At 43.5% G+C, this 19,683-nt stretch overlaps 1 protein-coding gene across 2 annotated transcripts in view; it reads left to right on the plus strand.

Moving 5' to 3' along the window:
• Positions 1–19,475, plus strand: part of PTH1R (parathyroid hormone 1 receptor) — a 146,233-nt gene extending 126,758 nt beyond the window's left edge. For both annotated transcript variants that reach the window (XM_009556113.2, XM_054060235.1), the window contains 5 exons: positions 446–512; positions 4,010–4,104; positions 6,476–6,617; positions 7,798–7,839; positions 8,877–19,475. In XM_009556113.2, the coding sequence (XP_009554408.1) occupies positions 446–512; positions 4,010–4,104; positions 6,476–6,617; positions 7,798–7,839; positions 8,877–9,239 (709 nt within the window). In that variant the 3' untranslated portion in view covers positions 9,240–19,475. The remainder of the gene's footprint in view (positions 1–445; positions 513–4,009; positions 4,105–6,475; positions 6,618–7,797; positions 7,840–8,876) is intronic.
• The last annotated feature ends 208 nt before the right edge of the window (positions 19,476–19,683 follow it).

The raw sequence follows: 19,683 nt of genomic DNA on the forward strand, positions 1-19,683 counted from the left end.
CGTGTCTATAGACAGGACCTGTCCTCATGTAAAGTTGTGCAGGTGTATTCCAAAGGCTGATATTGGGCCATTCCAGCCTCTAATGTTTTCATGAAAACTGTATTACTGCTAGTGTAGTTATTTTCTGACAAGGAGAAGAACTGGAAAAGGGCGAGTTCCTGTCCAGAAGAGACAAGTCTTGATGACTGTGGAAAGAGCTGCCCCACCATCTGGAGAGCATAACTTTAAATGTGTTTAATAGTGGTTTCAGTTTTGAATAGTATAAAAGCAGGAGAAAGGCTATTTTGAAGCCACATTGACTGAAGGCAGGTTTAGAGTTAGATCCTTCCACTGCACCAGGCTTTGGAAGACCTATCCTTCCAAGGCGAAGTTATCCAATGAGACAATTGATGCTGATGCTCTTTGTAACCAGTAACACCCTGACAGGATATCAATCTCTTCTCAGGTGTTGGGACTTGAGTGCTGGCAATTTAAAATGGATTATTCAGGTGCCCATCCTGGCAGCTATCGTGGTGAGTACCGGCTGATCACAAGGGATGGGAGGCAGTGCTTTTGGTCAGCACAGGCTCAGTAGGAAGAGTTGAGCAGGGTGACTAACTCCAATCACGCTGTTAACCCATCTCCTGCCTTACAAGTGTGGGATGTCTGTATATTGACTTTATGGGACTTATATTTGACCTGCCTGAGAGTTCGATAACGTCATATGACAGAGGGGTTTATGAGCAATTTCAGGTTTTACTTAGGAGATAAAAATGATACAGGGATAACACCATAAAATCATTGATGAAACAAACATTCAAGCCAGTATTTCCAACCCATGAGATGCTGAAAACTTTAAGGAGTAGTACTGAGTATCACCAGACATCTCTAGTGGAACAAACTTTTTCTGTGGACAAGATTCAGTGTCATCAGACTGTTTCTGGCTCGTCTTTCTGAACTGATAAAAGCATGGGATACCTCAAAGGTAGGGATGAAAGTTAAACCATCACAGCTATGATTGGACATGATGTTAATCACTGATGGAAGATCACTTCAGCCCCCACCCAGGAGCCAGAGGGAACAGAGAGGATATAAGTGACTTTATCCAGATGCAGAACTGAACTCTCACAGTATGGAGAGATCATTTGAAGATGTGATTATCTGCACAAGGGGAATTCAGTAGGTGGTTATGTGTGTGGAGCAGGGTCTAATTAGCTGAAGAACCTGCTTTCACAGTTTTCACGAACTACCCTCTTTCCTCTCTCTGCCTTCCTCTGTGGGTCTCCATTATTTCATCTTCTGATGATTAGGTGAACACATGCAATAGAGCTTCTCCACTCCCAAACATCCTAGTCCCCCTTCACATTCATCCACTGGTAGCTGAGTGGCGTAGATAAGAACCTCTCTATAGTCTTCAGAGGGGTTTGCATCAAGGTCTATATTCTTCCTTCTGACTCACAAATCACGAGGCCTTGGAACATAATCAGTGTTGGTGAGAAGAAAACCAAGCCATCTGCATATAAACAGCAGGAAATTTTCTGAGGTGGCTGTGCTCATATGTGCAATTAAGTGAGCTTCTTTGGACTTGGGGGGGGGCGGGCTTATTTCTTCATCGGAATTTCCTTTTGGTGGAAATTCTCCACCTGGCTCTAGCAATTAGTTCTGTACCTTGGAAGAAACGAATCACCAAGCCCACATCGTGGTCATTGGAAATGAAATAGAAGGATGGAGAAGAAAGTTAAGATAGTTCGACTAGTTGGATGCCAGCAGCCCCATCGCATTTAATTTAAAGCCCAATTAGCAGAGGATAAAGAGCTCAATTGAGGCTCATTCTTGTAAAAATAATGTTCCTCCATGAGGCTCTGCTGTGCTTGGACCCTGGCTATTTGCAAATGCAGCTATTTATCATGCAAAAATATTCTGTGGGTTGTTTCTGTTTAATTTCTGTGGGTTCACATTGTTAGCTTGGCTGCCTTTTCAATTCCCACACTGGCTGGTCATACGTTGCTGGACTAAGTTAGGTATTTTCTGGATATACTTGCAGAGAATTTGGAGGCTGAGGGGCTTAAAATTTCTCCACTCTGCTGCTAACTTTCATGTTATTCAGTTGTCTAGATTTCTTTTAAACCTTAGCATGTGCTTCAGGAAGTCGGTTCCCTCCTGACCGTGATGAGGTTGGACATCTTCAATTTAGCCGACAAATGCAGAACTTTTGAGGCTTTGAAGCTAGAAAAACTCATACGAGAAGCAAAGCCTGCCTTTTTTTCTTCCTTTCAGACTGATCTCCAATGAAAATGAATTATATGCCCCCAGGCTGTGGGCTTCTCTGCCCGTCAGTCTATCCATCCCTTCCTTATAACTTTTGCGCCAGTCAGTAAATTCCAACCAAATGTAACTAAGGGAATGGGGTTGCATGGATGTTAAATTCCCACAAACCTCATGAGAACAGTCAAATAGATACAGGAGAGAAATCCTGCTAATGTGCCTTGGAGGAAAACAGTGTAGTACAACTTTACCCCATTTTTAACACAGAGGAAAGCTGTTCAAAATGAACTTGCACCTCGTTAAAGGAGAAGGAATCCAACCACAGAAGACAAAGCCATAGCAAACCAGGCCATGTTCGTTCAGTGGCTCAGGGAAATACTTGTTTTAACAGTGAGAGTAATTAACCATTGGAATGACTTACCCATGGTTGTGGTAGGATCTCCGTCATGGAAACTCTGAAACCCAGACCTTCTATAGCTCAAACACAAATGAATACAAGGAGGTATTATGAACTGCTGTGCAGGAGATCAAACTAGAGGTTCAGAATGATCCCTTCTGATGTCAAACTATGAGCCTGTATGTGGCACAGTAAGTTGTTCCCTTGAAATGCTACTATACTGACATCTGAGAAGTCAACAGACTACTGCAGCCCTCCAGCAAAACCTACAGGCATCACTGTTAGCCCAGAAATATGGATCTGCCCACTGCAGACTTGTGGCCTTGACATTGCCCTAAGAATGTGTTTGTCTGGGGCAGCAGCAGGTGTAATCCCAGCCCCAGTGAAACCAATCTCTGAAGAGCTCCAAAAAGCTGCAAATTCCACAAGCATCTCCCCGTTTTTCATCTCTGTGAAGTGGCAGTGTAGCCATGAGGTGTGGCCATTACCTTTTGCTGCGTAGGTCGCCATGAGTACATTCTTGTTGGACTACGTTAGTTCAGTCAAGCCGCTGGCCACAAAGTGGGTTCATAAATGTGGCTCCCTGTGTAAGAAGAAAATTCCTTACTGTCCTTATCTGGTCCTTACTAAACACTCCTCCAGTGGGAGACTTAGCAGTAGACGTACAACAGAAGTTTTACTGTTATATTGTCCTTCTGCATTCTTAATCTGTCATATCTAAGTTAGGTCTACTCTGTGCCTTCATCATGATGCAATTTGCTCACTTTCCTTTTTCACATGGAAATATAGAAAGGCATCCTACTAATACTGCTCATAGCCTGAGGAGATCTTAATCTTGCTAGAGACAAGTATAACCTAATATCACTCTGCTCTCTAAACTAAGTTTGAGAGTATTAAGAGGCCATATGAATGACCCACATCACTGTATGGACTTTTAAAAAATGATTATGTGGAAAATACTGAGAGTTGTCTGTAGTCCATACCTCAAAATGCCCACTAAGCACTGCCTAATATATTGATATCACCCCCAGTTATCAGACATCTGGTGGGCTGATGTTGGTGTTTCCATGTGAGATTCCCCCACCTTGCAGAGAAAGCCATTCCCTTCTCTTTCACAACAGTTCAGGTTAAACACAGCTGGCCAAATCCCACCAAACACTGGGTCTTCCCTACGGATCTCACCTCATTCCACAGGAGAAGCTTTGAACACATTCCCTCTCAGGAGAATATACATAGCAAGATCAGACCACTGTGTGCCATGGTTCTTTGACTTATCCCGGGAAAAGCATTGACTCAACAACACTATTGTAGTCTTGACTGTTTTTAACAGTTTTCCTTTCTTTGTTCTTTTTTCCCCACCTCATCCAGGTAAATTTTATTCTCTTTATCAACATTATCAGAGTCCTAGCAACCAAGCTACGAGAGACAAATGCAGGGAGGTGTGACTCAAGACAACAGTACAGGTGAGTCACATACCCTCTCCTCTTGTGGGGAGACATCAAAGTCCCTGTTGCACCTCCTTAACCATAGAAGGAGACCACAGTGAATAGTTCATGATGTCTACACTGCAGACACCTAAAATAAAGTGAGAAGAACACTATCTTCCAAGTCTCGTAATGGAGAATGAACCAACTGCAGTTTAAACATCTCACAAACCTTTCAAATCCAACCTGAGAGACCTGCCTCATAGGATAAAAGAGAGGACTACAGTCTCTTCAGCCAGTTTGGAAGTGACTGCGCTGGTCTTGAACCAAGAGCTCAAAAATATTTATGCTGTTAAAGTCCCTAAAACTTGCACCGATTTATTTACTTCTCTTTATTTCCCTCCTGTGCTTTATAAAACTCAGTCTATTTGTTCAGTCTGCACTTCAGCGGGTGTTTCAGTGCTTTTGCTGAAATGAAGGATGGTTCCTGACTCTTTGCTGGAAATCTGGCCATTCCTTGTTTGTTTTATTTTCTTTTGTTCTGCCAGCTCTTCTCTCTTGATAATTTAGGATATATGTAGTTTTTGTCAAAACTGGACAGAAAAAGCAGACTGCTAAAACACCTCAGCTGCTTGAGAGCTCCCGAGGCTTCTCATAATCTCCTAAACCGGACTGACCAGCATGACCCATGAAGAGGGGGGAGAGCAGAATGAGTTGGGCTGCAAACCATGAGCTCATTGCTACCATCTCACTCTCCAAACACAAGACGTTTCATCTGAAGTAGGAATGAGTTTTGGCAGGAAAACACCTCCCCGTTTTTAACTTGCTGCCATGTCAGGGCTCTGATTTATCTGTTTGTTTATTTCTCCTTGGCTGAAGCTTGCTATTAATTAAGGTTTCGATGGGGGCTTCTCCTTTTAATGTGTTAAATTTCCTCTGTGGTTTCCAGTTGCTGGACAGAGGAGGTACGAGATCTTTCTGGTGGTGATATCTGCCCTTCTCAATAATTGCCTGCAATTGGAGACTTGCTGTAAACCTTGGCAGAAGGTTTAATCCCTCAATTAGCATCACTTCCAAGCAAGCCTGGTTCCCTCAGGAGCAAACCCAGCCAAGTACTCAGAGTTGTATTGTACCTCCCCCAAGCCCCCAAAATCACTCTTATGCTGAGGTGGAGTTTCTTCTTTAATTAGGAGCTTTCCAGGTGACAGTGCAGTCCAAAGTACCTCCTAAGAAAGAGTCTTCACTTCCTGCTTACCCTGTTCTGCACCGTCATCCTCCTCTCAATATCTAGAATAATGCTAATCCTAGATGCACTTCCCTCTCCACCAGCCCTGCTCATTGCACCAAAGGACTAACCCAGCATGGACCTTCATAACTTGCCTCAATGAGTAGGTAGAATCACAGAATCACAGAATGGTTGAGATTGGAAGGGACTTCTGTAGGTCATTTAGTCCACCCACCCTTCTCAAGCAGCATCAGCTGCTGTGGGTTGCATAGGACCACATCCAGTTGTTGCAAGCTGAAGCAGAACCATCCTTTAGAGGCAAGGGGATTTAGTGCCAAGCTTAGGACTGGAAGCAGCAGCACACATTCCTTTCCAGTCACCATTCCACTCTCTATCCATGATCCTGACCCAAAGCTGAGTAAGTCCATAGGAGAGCCATGAAGATGATCAGAGGGTAGAACACCTCCCAGATGAGAATGGGCGAGGGAGTTGGGATTGTTCAGTCTGGAAAAGAGAAGGCACTGAGGAGGCTGTAGAGCAGTCTGCCAGTACTGAAAGGGGCTCCAGGGAAGCTGAGGAGGGGCTTTGTATCAGGGAGTGAAGAGGCAGGACAAGGGGGAACGGTTTTAAACTGTAAGAGGGAAGATTGAGATGAGATCTTAGGAAGAAATGTTTTTCTGCGATGATGGTGAAGCCCTGGCCCAGGTTGCCCAGAGAAGTGGTGGCTGCCCCATCCCTGGAGGTGTTCAAAGGCCAGGTTGGATGTGGCTTTGAGTGGAAAGTGTCTTGTCCATGGCAGGTGGAGGGGTGAAACTGGGTGAGCTTCCAACCCAAACCATTCTCTGATTCTATGAATATTTTGAGGCTGAATAAGACATCTCAGTGTCTTCATCTCCAGCAGCTACAGCAGTATCACACGCGGGCATGGACATGGGCAGTGTTAGACTGGGACATTGAGACATGCTGGAGGATGGACGGAGTTGTGTCACACACCAGAAGAGAAGCAACAGTCTTAAATCAAAGGCGCACATGGTGTCTGTGTAAATGTAAGATAGCCAAGCGTAGCCAAGGGGGAGAGTGAGCAAGAAAGAAATTACATACTACTAATGCCCAAGGTATGAGGTGGACAAATCTGGCTGGGAGGTTCATTCCATGCACTAATTTCTTCTTTCCTCATTCCTGCAGGAAGCTGCTGAAATCTACCCTCGTCCTTATGCCTCTGTTTGGCGTTCACTATATTGTTTTCATGGCTATGCCATACACAGATGTGTCAGGGATTCTTTGGCAAGTTCAAATGCACTATGAAATGCTGTTCAACTCTTTCCAGGTATTGTAACTTTTAAGCTATGGGGGTAAACTGTGAAAACTTCAGTGGTGATGGGAGGGAAATGGGAGTACAAGGTGTTGTCTTTGGAAGGAGGGCTGTTTTTAAAATACACCAGATTTCATTCACAAGGTCATTTGACAGTATTTCAGCATCCGGTATGTTTTATATTTGCAAACACAACCTATAAAAGCTCACTGAGTCCAATAAAAAAATGTTCCTGTTGAAAGATAACTTGCTTCACAAAATAAATACCTTTTGATCCAGGTTAGATGTAAGCTGGTAGAGACATGTTCTTTCACATTAGGTTCTAAATTGCTTGTCCCAAGTTGTCTTTCAGTCCTGTGAATGGATTCTCCAGTTTTAGATTTGGGCAAAAGTCAGGTTCAGTTACGGACTGGTGCCGTATAAGACACAGCAGTGAGAATGCACAGTTCTTTACAAGCAGATTGTCTCTGCATGCCCTGCCCTAAGATATTAACTTTTAGATCGCATGCTACTTCCTATCATCATGGTTGACCAGCATGGATGGTGAAAGGTGGACAGTGGGTCCAGCCAGATGACACTGTAAGGGAGATGAAGATGAAGCTTGAATTCCACAATTCCGGTTGTGCGCAGATGGGATAAAATAGTGGGTAACCTCAGCAAGACCTGGGTAAACTATTGCCCAACATAAGGATGTGGATGGGTTGTTCACATCTGAATTCCTTTGTGGATCCCACTCAGCCAGTTCCACGTCACATGGGCTGCCCTACTGCAACTAGGGCTGGAAAAGTTTCATCAGGACCATCTTTCACCCTTCCTGCAGTAGGATCAGCTACGTGTAAAACAATAGAAATGTTTATCCAAGAAGTTCATAAACACCTCTAGTGAGGGAGTACACCACTTTTCCAGGCATGCATCACCATCTCAGTAATTCTGCAGATGATTTCAAGGTGAAAATAGACCTCTTAACTGAACCATGACCCAGAGTGTTTATAGAGTCCATCTACTCTGTCAGTAGTCCATGGGGTACGGTCTGTGTTTATCCGCCGGCCATGTACTACTGATTTCTTGTGCGTCTTATAAATAGCTTATTATGAATATCATCAGTTTAGGAGAAACACAGGGATGCTGGGCAGAACCGTTAGGAAGGAAAAACATGCAGTAACACTAACAATATATTGCTTCTTCTTCCTTCTAGGGATTTTTTGTTGCCATCATATACTGTTTTTGCAATGGAGAGGTAAGTCATCAGCTTCTTAATTAATTTCCTCCTTTGTTAATTCCACACTAACGAATGTGGATGCACATCAGCATATTCTAGAGACACAACCTTATTTGCTCTCAGTGAAAGATCTGTTTGTCCACATAGAAAGCTCATACCCTCAGTTTTCATAAAATCATAGAATGGTTTGTGTTGGAAGGGATCTTAAAGATCACCCAGTTCCAACCCCCCTGCCGTGGGCAGGGACACCTCCCACTGGATCAGGCTGCTCAAAGCCTCGTCCAACCTGGCCTGGAACACTTCTAGGGATGGGACAGCCACAACATTCCGGGGTAACCTGTGCTTCACCGCCCTCATCATGAAGAATTTCTTCCTGATGTCTGATCTAAACCTTCCCCCCAACACCCAATTTAAAGCCATTTCCCCTCATCCTATCACTACAGCCCCTTGGAAAAAGTCCCTCCCCAGCTTTCTTATAGCTCCTTCAGCTACCGGAAGGTCACTCTAAGGTGTCCTCGGAGCCTTCTCTTCTCCAGGCTGAACAAGCCCAACTCTCTCAGCCTGTCCTCATAGCAGAGGTTCTCTATGGTCTCATAGCAGAGGTCTGATCACCTTCATGACGTCCTCTGGACCTGTTCCAACAGTTCCATATCCTTCTTATGTTGAATATTCCAGAACTGGACATAATACTCCAGGTGGGGTCTCACAAGAGCAGAGTAGAGGGGCAGAGACTCACGCACTTCCTAAGGTGGCCCATGCCACTTGTACCTGATGTTCATGGTACACTAAGATGACTCACTCTTGGATGTGCTGCTCATTTGACCCTGGGAGAGAGGCAATCCACATTTTCAGTTAGATGTTTTCAGCCATTCAAGCTTCCCAACTTCAACTATTTCATTTGGAAAGGACAAATTTAATGTGAATTTACTGTTCCTTCCAACTTCACTGCCCAGATAGTTTCTCAACCATTTTGTCTGTGGATGCTACCTCTTTCTGATGTTCTCTGTCCCTCTCTCCTCTCACTCACACTTTTTTTCACCCCTCTTTTCTCTCAGGTCCAAGCAGAAATAAAGAAGTCATGGAGCAGGTGGACATTAGCACTTGACTTTAAAAGGAAAGCACGAAGTGGGAGCACAACCTACAGTTATGGACCAATGGTTTCCCACACCAGCATCACAAATGTAGCCACAAGAGGGGCACTTGCCCTCCATCTCAATACAAGACTATTACCAGGGACCCTCAATGGACACCGGAATTTGCCAGGTTATGTAAAAAATGGCTCCATTTCTGAAAACTCCATGCCTTCTTCTGGACCAGAGCAGTATAACAAAGACGAGGAGTACCTGAATGGCTCTGGACTTTATGATGGAGACAGACCCACAGTACTTGTTGAAGAAGAAAGAGAGACAGTGATGTAAAGAAAAGAGGAGAAAGAAAAGAAGAAAAAGGATGAAAAAGGTTCTTGGAGAGCATTTAGTGGGCAAAAGAGTATCAGGCCATGCATCGAATGCCAAGGGTTTCCATACAGATTCTCTGTTCTGTGGAACGAGAGGTTAAGTTATATGGGAAAAAAAGTGAGCCACCCATGTGGCCAGCTGTCGATCACATACATGTACTCAGTGATCTAAGTCTCCCTGGTGTTAACGGAGGCAGGGCTTTCCAGATCCACAAGCCTTGCTGCCTGCTGAACAACAGAGATACTAAGAGTTCTCGAGGGAGGGTTGCAAAGCAGCGTGTGGTCCTCGGACCTCTTGGAGAGTATGGGCAGCCAAGGAGGGCAGAAGTCACACCCAGAAAAGCAAGAGTCTTGTGGGGATTGTACAGTGCCATTTTCTTGCGAGGGTACAAACCACCCTGGGCATCAGCATCTTCAGTTTGGTTTGCTCTTTCCCTGTAAAGTCTGCCTGGTAACACACGCATAACACCCACCAAGCCTCCTTGGGGGTATTAGCTGCCCATTCTTGCAGACAAATGCTTAACATGGGACAGATCAGCACAACTGGTTGCATGTTCTTCTATCAGGCAATCTCACTCCTTGGCAAAATGCTCCTCTGGAGTGGGCAGGATTAACAGCTCGTGTTTGCTGGATGCAGGCAGAAAACTCTGTTCTCCTTTCCCTGACCTGAGTCTCAGCAACAAGCCAGAAACCAGGGCAACTTTAGGATGGAAAATGTGGTTATCAGAATGTGCGACATATTTGTTCTTCCAGATGCAGCAGTGGAGAGGGGCCCACCAAGTGGCTTGAGGGAGGGTGGGGAATTTGTAGGTCTTGGGTATGTGTGCCTGTGCATATGTGTGACTAAAATCAGCTCAGAGGGAAGCTAACTCAGCCTTTCCTTTTTGTGGATGCTCATGGAAACAGGCTTCAGATGTTTTTTAAAACCTTTAAATTGCTTCTCCCCTCCGAATTTCCTGTTTGTCACTAGTCCAAACCCTTATAAGGAGAAAGACTGCTTCAAATTCTGACTGTATCACCCAGAAGCACAAGCTGCTGGATACAGACAGACAGACCTACCTACCTTCATGAGATCTGAAGGCAATATTTGCTGGAAAAAATCACAGGAGTTGTTCGTGGATGGTTTCCCTCTGAACATCTTCTGAACTTTCCTCTTCTTCTTCGTGTTTTGGTCAGATACGCATATATGCACACCGAATCAGGCTCATACCTGGTGTAAAAAAGTGTAACTTCAACTAAAGTCACTGAGTTGGCTAAGAAATGCTCGTGTGAGGAAACATTATTGCATTGCCTCTGATGGAAAGAGCACAGGGAAGTGCATCCTTCCTACAGAAGAGAGAGACCAGGAAGATTTTGTCACTGTGTAGAGTTTCCCTTGCTGGTGGTTTTAGCCAGGTGTGCCAAAAGGTCATTTCCTGACACACCTCATGTCTTCAGTAGTGATGAAGAGATACAGCCCTTGTTGGCCAAGAATGTTTTGTGCTGGGGTAACCTCACACCAGCTGAGTATCCAAGGAAGGTTCACTGCTGGTTTCCAAGCATGATTCAAAATAGCCAAGAAGTGGGAAATTAGGAACAGTGACCAAACTTCCTACTGCAGCACGTGGTTTCCTAGAGAAAGGTCTCTTGCTGAGTCACCCTGGACCCTCTCTTCACTCCCTGTCATAGCATCAGCATTCCCTTGTTGCACCGTAGGATTCAGCTTCTTGCGGTGCTTTCTTTTCTTATTTTTTTTTCCCTTCTTGACAAGTTTCTGGTACCAGAAGCATTTTGACCTCACATGGCTGTTACTCAAATGGAGTAGGCAAGAGTTATAGGGCAAGTTTTCAGGAGTCCTTTAGGATGCAGGCAGGGCCAATGGGACAATCTACTCTCTATCCCGATCCTTTACATAGGGCTGCTGGGTCTCATCAACCAGCACTTTTGAGATAAATCCAGTTGATGCAATCAGCTGGTCTTCTGACAGCTAATTAAGGACTAACTTCCCCAAAACTTCAAAGGAGGTCAGGAAGAAAAGTTGGGATCTTGACTTTGTTGTCTGTGTCCCACATCTTCTCTAAACAACCTTGCAGAGCAACAAAGCCCAGGCTGCCCAGGGAACTGATGGATTCACCATCCCTGGAAGTATTCAAAATACATGTAGCTGTGGCACTTCAGGTCATGTTTCAGTAGGCACAGTGGTGTTAGAATGATAGTTGGACTTCATAATCTTAGAGGTCATTTCCAACCTTAATGATTCTGTATTCTATGCTATGACCTCTTCCCTCGATATCTCTGATTTGGATTTAGATCTGGGAGGTGAGGTAGTGGCTGAGAGGCAGTCCTCTGTCAGGCACTGAAGCATCTCTCCACCAGCTGCAGACATTCATGAGCAGGTCTCTAAAGCCAGTATTTATTTGTGATGTTCCTTTCTTGTTTTAAATCATTAAAACAAGTCAAAACTCATTGTAACGATTTACCACCAAAGAGACAGCTATTGAAATGTCAGGGTTTCAAAGAAAAATCTTTTCTCATGCTCTCTTATTGTCATAGAATCATAGAATAGTTTGGGTTGGAAGGGACCTTGAACATCATCTAGTTCCAACCATCGTGCCATGGGCAGGGACACCTCCCACTGGATCAGGCTGCCCAAGGCCCCATTCAACCTGGCCCTGAACACCTCCAGGGATGGGGCAGACACATTTTCCCTGGGCAACCTGGGCCAGTGCCTCACCACTCTTATAGTATTGTCATCTTTGTTGTCATTCATATAACAAAGCTAACAATAGTATTGCAGATTGGTTAAGTTATCTTGCAAGAGAAGTTCGTTCTAGTGAAAGTTTGGCATGGAGAGCTAACTAGCTCTGCAGAAATCTGGGTCAGCCCAGTTATACTCACTGCTTGCCTTTTCCTCACAGATGCTGGGGTAGCTTCTGAAGGCAATCAAAGTGGGCAGAAGTTAATAGTCAGCTCTTTGCATGTGTACATCTGCATTATTTAGCATCTCACGTGGCTCTCACCAATGAGAGTGAAGAACACTGAACGTGCTGACTTTGGTTTTCCATCCTTCCAGAGTACATTCTGCTTAAATCCTGCCAAGCAGATGCAATGACATTCCTGATTTTCTCGCTCAAAGAAATTTCTTAGTATCATTTCACTGCTGGAACAAAACAAAAAAAAAAAAAACCAAACCCTACCAGTGAGTCACTATTTGCTTATGTTTGTTACCGAGAACTCAAGATTAATAACATGTTTGACAACCACTTACCAAAGTTCAAGGAATTAGCAAAGGCTGTAAAATTATTTATAAAAATTTACAACACCCCTCATAAAATGAAGCCCTCACTTACAGGCATTCCTCACTGGATTATTTATAATAAATGCTTAAAAAAATATTTTTAAACCTAGATAAAAATTACTGGGATGTACAGAGGAAGAAATCTTATCTTGATATTTTCAGTTTTAAATCACCTACAACGGATATTTTTCTAGGTGTCCATGTGCATGAACAATATCCATGTAAAAATGGGAAAATGTTGGCACCAAAGCAAGGGAATAACTCTGCCATTAAGGCACAGCAGGCTGCGTGTTTGCCAAAGCCTGCTCTTATCCTTCCTATGTTGATCACAAACTATTGACTGAGTGTATAAGCCATGATCTCTTTGCTAGAAACCCAAGGACATGCTCCACCAACTGTAGTGAGGAAGGGATCAGACTTGTGATGTTTCAAAACAGAGAAGAAACTGCAATTTGCAGTTGTGATTTGCCCTGGAAGGGAAGAAAATTGGTCTCACTGGCCCTTGGCCAAAGCCTCTAGATTCAGAGTGGGGTCACCTTCACTTTTTCCATCACCAGGAGATGTGAGCATTTATCAAGGGTAGTTTATCCCCATCCAAAGGCATGTGTTCTGCTGGGATGACAGCTCCTCTCCTGTCTGATTTACTAGTGCAAACGTAGCCCTGAAGGCCACAGGAAACACGAATGTGATGAGTTGAGGTGAGGATGCATTTGGATTCATCTAGCAACCACTGCAAACCCTGCAGGCAGGACAGGGTTTGTGCCCATCCTTGTTCAGGTCCAAAGTGGGAAGGTGGAGCAGAGAAAGCAGATTGCTTTGGAGTTGGACGGCAGCAAACACACTCCAAGGAGGAGGCAAAGGTCTAAAGGAGCTGGTTACCGGTATTTTCTAGTTTCCCCTCCTCCACTGTGCCCATTTTTCTTCTCATCCTGTAAAGCAGCTGGCAACACTCGGAAATCCTTATAGACCCTCTCACCTCTCTAACTTCTTACCTCTTCTATTGCCATCCACAGCAGCACAGTCTGCTTTTGTTCATGAGTCTTTGTTGCTTAATCTACCTCTTTTCTGGATGGACAAAGAGCTGTTACATGTTCCTCAGCCTTTTGTTTCTTAAGGATGGCTTTTGGCAGCAGCCTTGTCATTTCTTCTTTGCCTGGGTATGTGCAGAAATATGTTTTTATACCTTCTATACACTATTTGGTCTTCGTTCAGATGAGATCACGTCTTGTCCTATTTCTCAGCTCTACTTCTTGTCTGCTACATATTAGAGCCAAATCAGTCTACAAAGTTCTCCCAAAACTGAACTCCTCAGCCAGGGATTGGCTTTGTTTATCTGTTTATGGGCAGTTGGCTGAAGGTCCTAGAACATCCACAGTGCTGGTAAGAATTTTCCAGTTTTTCAACTATGAAAACACACTAAGAAGGAAGATCTCCAATTTTTTTTTATGCCCGATTATTGTTTTGCAAACTCCATTGCTAGCTTAAAAGCTTTTAAATGTCAAGTTCTGATGTTTGAAAGAGTTCAGAAGGCTCATTCATAGGTTGGGTTCTCTTGCTGTTTCACTGGCTGATTTTTCTGCATGGACTCCATGTAGAAAACTTCTCCAGAAATACTGACGATGAGGAGAATGATCAGTATATCCCTTCACTCATCTGAATCTCTCACTATGGTCAATGACTCTTTCACTTGAGACAGGACTGCATGAAATGAGAGAAAGCACTTTAAGAGTTGACTGTAAGGGAGAGGTTTTATGAACCTGTGAAGTCTTTTAATGTGCAACATTGCTTCTTATCAGTGTATGTGCTTTTTTCCACCTGTTGGTGCCCACAAGTTTGCTGAAAACCAGTCTGTGCCTTGTCATGGATAGGTCTGCAGCAGGAATGTGGTTCACATCTTCTCCTTCTGGCCTTATCTGAATTTTATGACATTTTAGCTGTAACGGAAAGCAAAAGGAAAAAAATCTGGGGCAGTATTTTCCAGACTTGAGGGGTAATAGCTGCTCGACTGTATAACCCATGTCACAAGTTGGCATTGCACTGATGGCTGCAAGTTGTAAACTGCTCAGCGGGTGAGGAAGGTTTGTTTTAAGGCTGTGGGCAGGTTAATGTAGGTCTTCACCAAGCCACTTCCCTACTGACAGCACCTCCTAGGGAAAAGATCCCGTTGCACTCTCAGGCAGGTGTAAGAGCATTGGATTTTTTCAACAAGCTTCATGATGGAACAGTTTTTCTGTTTGATTTTTAGATATTATTATTCTTTCCACTGCTAATGCTGATGGGCTGCCATGTTCTGGGGAGTAATCAGAAGACATATATGATATCCCTGGGCAGCCGCAGAGCTTTTCAAGCATCCAGTGTGATTCTCCAGACAGATGAGATTTTATATCCTAATCCTCTAGGGTGTCTTAAAATGAGAAAAATATTAAATTATAAATTAAATGAGTTTGTGAAGGATCTTATAAATAATTTTCCATCATGCATGTCTGGATTTGCCTCGAAAACATAATACTTCATAAATTGTATAAGTAAAATAGACAACATTCATTGGAAGGCATTTCTCCTGGATATGCCCATGGAAGTGGAGGCTGAACCTACTTGACAGCAAATGCTTTTGGCCCAAAGAAACATTTTGTTCTGAGGCAGCAAATCCTGCCATCTGTATAAAAACTATTTGGCTCATACTATTCCACCCAAACTATTTTTGTGGCCTCTCATATAATCAAGTTTGATCCAGAAACCTGATCTCCTTGGTGTTTCCATGTGATCTTTTGTCTCTCTGTAGGAAATCTACAGGCCATTGTGAGTGAATTAGGATGGAGAGAGATGTGTGGGCATGCAGCTCAGTACTCACTTTGGCCTATGACCAGCTATTGGTCATCTAAAATTCAGAGGCGTCACGCAAAGCTGTGCAAAAATAGAAATTTTACTAATGTACTTCCTTTAGTGAGTAGCCACAAATTAATTTGCCATCCTATCTAGTCTTACAATAGGCAAAAAGTGTCCTCATAAGGGTGCCTCTTTACTCAGTGCTGAAAGATGTCTTCACTGAATGTTTTTTGGTCTGTAGGTGACTTAGGAGATTTTAGAGCATTATCTTCTACTGAAAGCCCAGCAGCTGAAGCTGGGACTAAGACGTGATCTTTTGGCCGTGTTAGCAGACTCCCATGTGTCTTCTTTACCTAAAAGGCTGGGTGGTGGATCAGTAACCACTTTTGATCTTTAAGGCCACTTGTCCCTCTCAGGTATAGAAGCCCACAAGAAGGACACCAGCAGGGTGAACAACCTTGTCCTTGATTTTGATCCCACATTCAAGTTGCTGGAGTCCTTCTCTACACTTAACTCCTCTTTTTGCAGACTGAGCCCAAGAAACAACCCCTGAAAACTTATTTAAAGAACTTGATTAAGCAAGAAGAAGTCAATCTCAACTCTCAGTTCCAAGACCACACCAGAGAGTTATCTTAGGAACATGACTTACTCTGATAACTTGCACAGTGCCTTAGCCTTATTGTACCCATCACATTTGGTTCCGAGTGCAGGTACCCTGGCAGCAGTGGAAGGTCATATCATCAAAATAGTCTTATTGTACATTAATTGATAAGAAGAGGGCACAGAAAGCAAGGGAAAAGACCTGCTGTCTTTACACTACACTTAAAAAGGATTATAAGCAATAAAATAATAATTATAGGTTAACCTTGGTTTATTTCATCAAATTCTGTTGAGTGCTCTGACGGGGTGTGTGCAGCATCTGGCTTCTCCTGAGTGGAAAGGGTTCTCTGTGGTGGACAGAATAGCAATAATGAGTGGACAGGGTCATTCAAAGACAGTCTCTGGGGCAGGACACTTAGAAACAGACTTGATGTTGATTTTATAATCATTGGCAGGAGGCAGGAGCTATTCCACTGAAGTTAATCGAGTTAACTCGGTCTAATGCCAAGGCAAAACAGATCTGAATCTAGATCGCAGTTCAGGACTCATGTACAATTTGCATAATGGAATTAAAATAAACCTTCCAACTCTAGCTTCAGAAATAGTCTGCTGAGAATTACAGACCACGCTTGCTGTTTGGGATTAAATAAAAGTACACCCAAGGCATCAGCTGTCACACTGAACAATCCCATTTCATCTGTTCCTGTCCAGATGAGCCTGTTCTTCCCATTGTCATACATTGTGGTCACTTAGCCACACTCAGCTCTTTCAATCAGTAGGGATTTTTCTCAGCCCTTTCTTTCTTTTCATTTCTATCCTGCTTGCATGGGATCTTAGATCCTCCAAGGTTTCATGCTGTCTTTCACACTGAAGTTAGCCCCGCAGTATAGAAAGTTCAGGATAATAGCAACATTTGGCCAGGACTTAGGAGGCGAATGAAGGAAAGAATGTCATAGGTGAAGAAGAATGTCATATCATTAGAAGAAATAGCAAGTATGGTTCCTCTGAAACCTTTCCCACAGATGAGGGAAAGGTTTACAAAGCTTGGCACAGCATTTTACCCTCCAGATGAACTTGTTCATGATTTGCTCATAGAAGATCTCAAGCCATTGAATATGACGTGCAAAGTTCACACAATGTCTTTCCACTGGCTTGGAAAAGTTAGAGCTGCTATTAAATATTCTTGTTTAATTTAAGTTTAATATTCTGATCTAGAAGCATAGAATAGATTGGGCTAGAAGGCACCATGAGAAGGTCATCTAGTCCAAATCCACTTCAGTGAGCAGATATATTTTCAACTAGATTAGGTTGCTCAGAGCCCTATCCAGCCTGACCTTGAATGTTTCCAGGGATGGGCATCTACCACCTCTCTGCTCATGTGGTTTCTGCATCCTTTTATAGGTTGGTACATCAGTGCTGCTTCAGGGCACACTTGCAGAACTGTCCCTTAACTGCCTTTGCATCTGTATCCTCTTGAAATTACTGCACCCATCTGGGGCCATCTCCTTCCTAACCACGTCTCTTGGTGACATTCAGTACTGGCAGTCAGTGATGCTGCTTTGTAAGGGAGCCATAGGCAGCATTTGCAAGAAAAGAGTGCAACAAACTCTGTCCTAATTCAGAATGGCTTTACAGGACTGCAACGAGGCAGGGCAGGGCTGGAAATCAGCTCAGAGTTTGGCAGGGGCCAGGAACAAAAGAAAAAGTTATGGAAGAGCTGACCCAGATGATCGTAAGTAATTAGAAAGTTTTATAAATCTGGCTTCTTTTCAGGCAGACCTCCTTGTCCAGTAGAGATTTGATGGAGGTAGACTCTTGCACAATCGCCTTCTCTCCTGCACAGGGGAAGTCTAGAGAGAGCAAATGTACAAAGTCAGTACAACTTTCTCTTCTTCTTCATCCTCACTGGCACATTTACCTTCTTTTCTCATCTGAAAAGAAGGGGTACATTAGAACAACCTGAACATTAGAACCTGGAATTCAGACTTATTTCTCCCGGCTCCAACAGAATAAGTTCTTCATGTGACCACAACAATTGTTTTCGTGGCACATTAATGAAGGAATTTGGTGATATTTGGTTAACTTCCTAAGAGTGAGGATTAAGGATTCTGAGCTAGCAATGTGATGTGCAAGAACATAGACACGCTGGCACCTCTTTGGGATGAAATCTAGATCTGATGAAAATCGACATCAAAATGTCTGTTCATTACCACGGAGTGGGCTTCACCCGTAAATTCTGATGAGGTTAAAAGATAAGGACTCAAACAAATAACCTCCTCTGTCCCAAAAACCTTACTGGCCACCCATATTTCACAGAGTTGTTTTGCTTTATATCAACGATACTACAAGACCAGAAAGCAGAGATCAAGAAGTAGAAGTTGATCTGAGTGGCAGGCTCCTCTCTTAAAATGCTTCATGAGTGACATTGGTTTCGGCTTCTACATATGGGTATTTAGGATGTGGTAGCTATTTGGCTAGAAAAAGACATGGTATTTTTGATATAGATGGGATTAGCATGCACTGGGTTTCCAAAATGCCTGGAACTACATCCTCTGAAATAGAGATACAAAATCAACTTGAAAGAATGCTTAGAACAAGCTTATATGAAGGGTGTTCTCCAAACAGGCAGACCTCAAATACCTAAAGCAGAAGACAAAACTATGACTTCATCAGGGAAGCAGCACCTGTTTAAACCAGAGCATTACAACAGACATAAGCCCTTCTAAATATAGACCTGGATGCTTCTCACCAGGCCAAGCTTTTACCTTTTTGTTTTTCTCTCTCTACATTTATCATTCTTCCCTGAGGGCTGTAGGGAAGGATGAGCAAGAAGCCATTTGTTGTTAGAGGTGAAATGTTTTAAAGGACAGGTTGTACAAGGTAGAGCTGTTGGGAAAGTCAGTTGGCAGAAGAAGAAGGACATGTGTAGCCAAGCACCATCTCCCAAATCCACCCCCTCAGGACATCCCCGTGTTCAGAAGTATGATATCAATCTCTTGCCATCTGCATGAGCTGGGGCATGCATGAAGAGACAGATCTGCTACTAAAACTCATTGCTTTGTCTCACCAACTTCACGGTGACACAGCCATGGTGGTCACCAGAAGTAATGAGGTCTGGGCATTAGAAAAAGGACACAGCTATTCCCGGCAGCCTGCCAGGCTTGTCTCAAGGAGTTTGTTTTCAAGATATTAGCTTATTTTTTCTAGTCTGAGCAGAAGGCGAAGGAGTTTGGATGTGTTCACTAGCGCTTTTACTGAAGTGGGTTTTAAGTCCATATTTTACTTCAGAAGCGAGACAAAAAATGAAAAAAAAAAAGTAAGAGATAATACTGTGACTTCTTTCTGTGTGTTACGGGGACATTGCCTTGTGTGTGTCATCAGGCAGGCACTTGGTTTACATTCCTCCACTTCTGCTTTCTGTATGGACCAAAGTAACAAGTGGAAAATGACAAACCACAGGTGTATGTAAAAGGGAATTAAAATAAAAAGAAACCTTTATTGATTCTCATGAAATACGCTTTCTGTGTCTTCTCCTGCCTATAGGTCTCAGAGCCTGGAAAATCCTTCACGGGGCCCCTTAAACAGATGTAAGTTAGGACTTTGCATATGAGACACGGCAACGCTCATGTCCATACAGACTGGGGAGTGAAAGGCTGGAGAGCAGCCCTGCAGAAAGGAATCTGAGGGTTCTGGTCGATGGCAA

Source organism: Cuculus canorus, chromosome 2, assembly GCF_017976375.1.
Source record: "Cuculus canorus isolate bCucCan1 chromosome 2, bCucCan1.pri, whole genome shotgun sequence".
Classification (NCBI taxonomy): Eukaryota; Metazoa; Chordata; class Aves; order Cuculiformes; family Cuculidae; genus Cuculus; species Cuculus canorus.